Raw genomic sequence first — 7,760 nt, 5'->3', positions numbered from 1 at the left:
TAGAAGGAAAGCAGTAATAAGAGTCAGAATAAAAATAAATAGAAACTAAAACAAGAAAAATAATCAATTAAACAGAGTTGGTTATTTGAAAATATAAATAAAATAAACAAAAATTATAGCTAAACATAGAAAAGCAAAGAGAAGACTCAAACAATTTTGGAGATGAAAAAAGAAGTGTTATAGTTGATCACAAAAATGTGATTGAGGGGAGCCAGAGATGCTGCTCAGTGCCACAGCTCTTGCCTGGCAAGTGCAAGGTAATAACATCGATTCCTGGTACCCTCCTCCAAGTGGTGGACCATTAAAAACTATTAAGAGCAGCTATATGCAAACAAATTTGATGAAATGGACACATTTTTAGACCAATATGTATTGCCATAATTAAATTATTATGAAACAGAAAATCTGAAAACAGACAACAAATAATAAAAATAAATTAATAATAAAAAATCCTCCATCTAGTAAATGTCCAGGTCAAAATAGCTTCATTCCTAAATTGTACCAAATGTCTAAAAAAGTAAAAGCAATTCTCTTTAATTCATTCTAAGAAATAAAAGATAAACAGGTTCATCCAATGCATTCTTTAAATCAACATATTCTGATTGCCAAATTATACAAGGGCACAACAAAGAAGGAAAGCTGCAGCCAAATGCCTTTGATGAAGAGACACAAAAGTGCCACATAAAATGCTCACAAACAAAATCCAACAACACACTGTAAAGATCATCCTGCATGATCAAGTGAGATTTCCTTCAAGGCTGCAAGGATGTGACACACTAAGGAGGACAAGCACCACACGATCTAGCAAGAGATACAAAAAGGAGGTTTGATAATGAATAGAAGGATTTGTTCTAATAGTGTTTGTAAACAGGATATCATGTCTGCATCTTGTGCAGCAAATAGCCAGTAGGAAGAGAGTATGCAATGTGTTAATTATTGAAACTGTCATATCAGTTTGATTTGAAACTCTCATTGCTATTTTTTTGCAAGATATCTAACTCCTTGATATAATATCGCATACACTTCAAAATGATTACACTATCATTACATCTAGGGCTTTCTGCAACTACAAGGTGGCAGTTATGGAAGGCATGGCCCCTGGTGTCAACATCTAGAAAGCAGCCACCACCTTCTATATGTGTTCTCTTTTTGCGTTTTTTCTTCATTTTTCTTAAACAACTCAGCTGCTGTTGCTGCTTCTTAGCAAAACTGGTAAACACAAAGTTGTAATCATTGAACATAGCATTCTGACAATCAAGACGTTTAAAACCTTCAATCTGGGGTGAAGAAAGCACTGTGCGACATTTAGAACTCTGATTGACAAACAAGGTTGTCACAAATTTTCCTGGCTTGAAGACTTTCACAACTTTCCTGGTCAGGTCATCATAGGAGGTCTGACTTAAGTTTGTTTCAAAGCTAACATAAGAAAACTCTGGTTCTGGAGTGATGTGAATAGTCCAATAAGTTCCATCCAATTTCATTCCGTTCATTGAATACCCACAAGGATTGAACAGTGTGGCATCAATGACAGAACCTGGTATCAGGTCACGAGTTCCACTCTCACGAGTGACATCCTTTGCAGTAACACCATCTTTCATGTAGAAGTGGTCCGTAACTCCTGGGTCAAGCTCACTCATCAGAATTTCCAGGGTCTGATCTGCTTGGCTGATTACTCGACTCTCTGGGAAATCCAGAGTACACAAGTACCAACAGTCAGAATTCATAGGTCGCATACAATATGCTGCTCCATTTGGGAAAATTGCATTAAGAAACTCTATTTCTTCCTGGAAATTCCGGTGTGGGCACCCTTGGTGAGAAGGCTTCATGAAATTCTTACGAGAATAAAAGAAGCTTTGAATCGAATCAAACCTACTGTAATCCCTAGCAAGCTTCAACAGGGGAACCAGTGCTTTCAGTAAGAGGGTGGTACCGCATGACTTCAAAATGAAATGTCTCTTGGAGACAAACATGCTACTCTCACGGACTACATAAGCTTCCTGCTTGTCAGTTTCTGTCACACTTATGATTGAACATTGTACATCCTTCAAAATTATATCCCACTCAGATCTCGGGATAGTGCGACGATCCCCAGATCCCTGGTTGGCGTCGGGTTGCTGACGGGAGAACCAAACCTCCAGCAGCTTCTCGGTCCCTTCGAAAAAATGCGCAGCTTCCAGCACCGTGAGACTAGCGAACAACCAACAACCACAGAAAATCAACTAAATTAAATCTCTTCTTCTGCCGCCGCCGCTGTGGATTGTTCCAGCTGTGTTGCTACAAAGCTCAGATTCCTTTTTTAAAAAAAGGATTAATAAAATTTTACCGGCTTTTTGTGAGCGAAAGTTGAACGTGAGTCTGTTGGAAATAGAGGCGGATACAGTTCAGTCTCTTGTAGTCCGCTGATTCCCCGTTAAAGAGAGTAGAGCGAGCGCTAGCTAATGTCGCCGGCCACACTGTGTAAGCCGCTATTTGTTTCTCAATAAAATTATGGAAAAAAAGGAGGCTTGAGACAATTCCAGGTCACTTCATATTCAAAAGTTCTGATAAAATGCCAGGCCAAACAATTAGTTACATGGAACATACCTTAACATATGAAGACTATTTTTCTGAAACCTATAGTATAGTTTACATTATGTTAAATAGAGGGAAAATGAACAATCTCTCATACCTGAAATAAGAAAGCCAAGGATTCTTACTTTCCTCATTTTTATTCAACATAATTTTGCAAGTCCTAGCTAGAATCACCAGACAAGGAAAAGAAATAAAGGTCAATCAAACAGGAAAGAAGTCCGATTATTGCTGTTTAGCAATGACATGATTTTACATAAGGAAAATCCCCCAAACTCTTTTGAAACCCGTTAGAATTAACAAATAAATGCAGAGAAGTATCAGGATACAAAATTGGCCCATAAAAGTTATTAACATTAATTTATGACAGCAGATTTTCTGCATTACAAATCAAGAAAGCAATCTAATTTAAAATAGCTATAAAATACAACTTTTACAAATAAATTAACTCAAGAGACAAATTGTATAATGAAAATTATTTAAAAAACTGGTAAATGAAATTGAAAAGGACCCAAACATTGGAAAGACATCCTGTGTTCATGATTGGAGGAATCAACACTGTGAATATGTCCATACAGATAGTGTGTAACTACTACCAAACCACCAAAGACATTCTCCACAGAACTAGAAAAACAACTAACACTTATACAGCACACAAAAAAATTAAATATCCAAATTCACCCAAGCAAAATGAACAATAAAAGAGGAAATACACTATGGGAAATCAAACACACCACAGAGCTATAGTTTTCAAAACAGCATGGTATTGGCATAAAACTATGTCACACAACAATGAAACTGAATAGAGTGCCTACAACTGCATCTCCAGCCAGCTGATTTCTTCTTCTTCTTTTTTTTTTCTGTGTTTAGGACAAGGTCTACAGGGTCTCACTATGTAGATTGGACTCACAGTGATTCTCCTGTTTTCAGCCTCTCAAGTGCCGGGACTACAGGCATGCACCACCTCGCCCAGTCTCAATTGCCATCTCAGCATGCCCCATGGGCAGGGCCAGCATGGCATGCTGGGGATTGAACTCTGGCCACTGAGCTCTGCCTAAGCAGGCACTTTAGCCCACTGAGCTATCAGGCTGGCCCCATCCAGCCAGCTGACTTTCTACAAGGCTTCATTGCACATGGAATGAAGAAATGACAGTCTTTAATAGGTGATGCTGGAAAAGTAGATATCCACACGCACAAGAATGAAATTAGATCACTACCTCTTATGAACTGCGCGTGTGCGCACACACACACACACACACATTGACTCAAAATGTGTCAAATACTTAAACATAAGACCTGAAGCAAATGCAACTATTAAATAAAACACAAATGAGTAATGGTTAAAACTGTGCAGAGGAGTGGGGCACTGCGAGGGACCTGTCCATGTTTAGATAGGAATATGGAAGGCTATTTTAGAGAAGACCCCAACAGGGAAACAAAAGTGAACAAAATGAGTGGGGATGCATCAAACTGAAAAACTCTGTAAAATAAGCAATTGAATGTACAGATAATCTACAGAATGGGAGAAAACATTTGTAAACTAAGTATGTAACAGACTGATGATAACCAGAATATGGAAGGAATTCTGAAAACTATTTCACAACAAAAATACAAACTTATTTAAATAACAGGCAACAGACCCAAATTTTCTTTTCTCAAAAAGAAAATACAGAGATAGCATACAGATATATGAAGAAAACGTTCAGATTTACTAATCATCAGAAAATTACAAATCAGGGACAGCCAGATAGCTCAGTGGACTAAAGCGCCTGCTTAGGCAGAGCATGGTGGCCAGGGTTTGATCTCCAGCATGCCGTGCAGGCCCTGCCCCCAGGGCATGCTGAGACAGCGATTGAGACTGGGTGCAGTGACTTGCATCCCAGTGCTTGGTAGGCTGAAAACAGGAGAATCATTGTGAGTCCAATCTATGTAGTGAGACCCTGTCGACCCTACAGACCCTGTACTAAATACATCAAAAAAAGAAAGAAAGAAAGACAAAGAAAACTACAAATCAGAACCATAATGAGTGTTTGGGGCATTACTCACTGCTGGACTGCTTGCCTGCTAAAATTCTGGTTTTGATCCCCAGAACTCAAAAAGAATTAGAATAACACTCCAGCCCAATAACAATGGCTATTATATAAAAGACTAAAGATTACCAGTGCTAGTAAAGATATAGAGAAAAGGAATTCTTTGCATTCTGTTGGTGGTACGTAGTTGATTACCTTGATTACAATGTAATACAGTACTCTTATTACTGGGTTATATGCAAAAGAAATGAAATCATCCTGTCAAAGAAACACTATGCCAAACCTGTGTTTGGTGTAAGTGTAGTCATAATGACTAGGGAATGCAAACATACTAAGTATCCATCAACTGATGAATGACTGGAGAACAGCAGTACACGTACACAATGGAACACTGTCCCTCCACAAGAAAGAATGAAATTCAGTCATCAGTGACAACCAGATAAAACTGGTCATAATGAGGTCAAATGAAATGGGTCTCGAATCAAGAACAAATACTGCATTCTTCAACTCATAGATAGAATCTACATTATATTAGTGCAAACTGTGGACTTTAGTTACTAAGACTGCATCACTATTGATTTAAATGTAATAAGCATTTCACAGAAGTGCAAGGCACTCATAATAGGACACACTGTAGAGGAACGAGGCGGAATGTGGAAACTGTCTACACTTGCTGCTCAACTTTTATGTAAACCTGAAACGTCTCTGTAAAATAAAGCCCATGAAAAATTTAAGAGGGTGGGAGTGCTTAAAGTACTGGACCCAAAATAATGGTATGAAAACTATTGTGAGTGGCTTAAAATATCTTAGAGCTTGAAAAATGCATCAAACTCTTAAATCAAGATAGTTTCAAGGGGTGGGGAGATGGCTCAGTGGAAGAAGCATTCCCTGGCAAGCACAAGGGCCTTGGTTCAATCCCCGGCTTCTAAAAAAAAAGAAAAAAAAAAAAGAGAGAGAGAGAGAGTTTCTGTTATAAAAACTCAAAACCCAGGTTTCCCTATTATTGTTTTCTGTAGTAGCCACTGGTTACTTTGTTTTATTTCTTAGGGAAACAAATGTATCTGTCAAATATTCCATGGAAGTCAAGCCAATTTCATAAAAGCTGAGTGCAGAATTGTGGTTGCCAAAGAATAGCAAGAGTTGATGTGGGAGATGGATGGAGGAAAGTCAACTAGCTGGGATAGGCTACAAGAAATTCTGGTGTGATCTCATAGAGTGAGGTGAGCAAAGATAGCAATAATTTATGGTACACTTTAAAAATCAAGAGGAGAGTAATTTAAAAGTTTTCCTTATAAATATATGAAAATGTTTGGGAGATAGTTCCACTTAACCTGCTTTAAACATTACGCAATGTTTTCATGTATTAAAATGTTATATGATGTGCCTTAATATGCATAATGTTTATGCTTTTATCTATCAGTCAGAGATAAATTTGAAACAAAATGAAAAAGCTTCGTAAACTGCAAAAATGGTTTGTATAACTTGTGATATAGTAATTCTCTGTATGTAGAGTTAATCTCTCCATGTTTATACATAACGTATTCTACAAAAGAAGTGTGTGAGTTTTTCTGCTCACAGTGAGTAGAAGGAGGTCACTGATTTCAGACAAGAGTAATTACTAACACATACACAAATAATGTTTGCAAAGTATTCTGTGAGATAGGCTGATTGGATTTATTTACTAACCAGAGTAGTTCACATGCCAAGGAAAGGTCTTTGCAAATATTACCAAGAAACATTTTCCATTTTAATATTTAAACAGTCAAAAGAGTAAAAAAAAAATCTGTTGAAATGAGGTCTTGGCTGGTGAGATGGCTCAGTGGTCTAAAGCACCTACTTAGAACAAGCTTAACAAAGCTCAGGGACCGCGGTTCAATCCCCCAGCACCACATGCCAGCCAGCCCCACCCCCTGGTGGGATGAGCTGGCCACACACACACACACACACACACACACACATAAATAAAGAAATGAGGTCTTGCTTCCATTTGTGCTTCAACTGAGTACACTAAACTTTTCAAATATCAAATAACTGAAAATGGAAGAACATACTAAAAGTAACATTTTTTCTATAAGAAAAAAACAGAAATATCTGGAATAATGCACTGTATTCTCAAGCCAGGTATATTTTGTTTATTGAGATCTGTTTGATTAAACTTCAATTTAAATTAAGGTGTGGATGGGGCTGGAGAAATAGCTCTGCAGGGTAGGCATCTGCCTGGCAAGGGCAAGGACCTGGTTTCAATCCCTTGTACCACATGCCGTGCTGGCCCTGCACTGAGCAGGCACCGAAATCAGGTGTGGTGGCACACACCTGTAATCCCAGCACTGGGGAGGCTGAGGCAGGAGGATCACTACGAGTCTGAGCTGTGTAGGAAGAAGTACCAAATAAATAAACAAATACATAAGATTGTAAAAAATTAAATCAAGGTGAAACTTTATGGGCTCTGTTTTTTTTTATTTTGTCATTAAAATTAAATATGTTACCATGGAATATTATATCAATAGATGAAATTTTATTATTTTAGATAAGGGAACAGTTTAGGAAATTATCTATTAGTAAATCATAATATTTCTGAAATTGTCACAGTATCAATCTATTATTTCAAAAGTTAGGCAAAGTTACAAGCAATGCCATCAGTGAGGTGAGAGTAACCCTATTAATTATTCCATGTTCTAATAATCATTGTTCAGAATTTTTGATGTTAATACAACATACCTTTTTGACATGAGTAGAAGTTATTTTATTGATTAATTTTTAGCCTTTTTAAAAAGTGGAGCATGAAAATTTTTAAATACTCTGCCGTGGATATTGATTACGGCAGTGCTTACCTTCGCCACTTATGAAGTAGTTTATCTAGAATCACTTACCTTTGATGCCTCCTCTTGACAATGCTTTGAGCATGACTCCTTCAGTCTGCCTATAGACCCTCTGCAGTTTCTGCTGTATTCAGCCTTTAACCTAACCTCTATGATGTACCACAATAGTTCTTAGTGTTCTTTTTTTGTTTTAATAAAGGCTAGAATAATTTTTAATGTTGAAATAATAACAAGCCTAACTTTCTGTCAGTTTAGAGTTAGAATTCTCACTACCTATATTAGCTGAATGGATTATAAAGTCAAGAATCTAAGTGGCCTCAAATTGTTACTACACTTAGACAAC

The 7,760-nt window shown here is 37.4% G+C and overlaps 1 protein-coding gene across 1 annotated transcript in view; it reads right to left on the bottom strand.

Moving 5' to 3' along the window:
* The window catches only part of LOC101571310 (S-adenosylmethionine decarboxylase proenzyme-like), an 8,283-nt gene extending 781 nt beyond the window's left edge, over positions 1-7,502 (bottom strand). The window contains exons 1-3 of the mRNA XM_004643956.1: positions 7,469-7,502; positions 2,324-2,399; positions 1,181-2,187 (exon numbers count right to left, since the gene is read on the bottom strand). Of these exons, the coding sequence (XP_004644013.1) occupies positions 1,181-2,187; positions 2,324-2,399; positions 7,469-7,502 (1,117 nt within the window). The remainder of the gene's footprint in view (positions 1-1,180; positions 2,188-2,323; positions 2,400-7,468) is intronic.
* Between the last annotated feature and the right edge of the window lie 258 nt (positions 7,503-7,760).

The sequence above is a fragment of the Octodon degus genome, unplaced genomic scaffold, assembly GCF_000260255.1.
Source record: "Octodon degus isolate 3935 unplaced genomic scaffold, OctDeg1.0 scaffold00186, whole genome shotgun sequence".
Lineage (NCBI taxonomy): Eukaryota > Metazoa > Chordata > Mammalia > Rodentia > Octodontidae > Octodon > Octodon degus.
The sequence above is the reverse complement of the archived record's forward strand: the minus strand, read 5'-3'. Positions and strand labels throughout refer to the sequence as shown.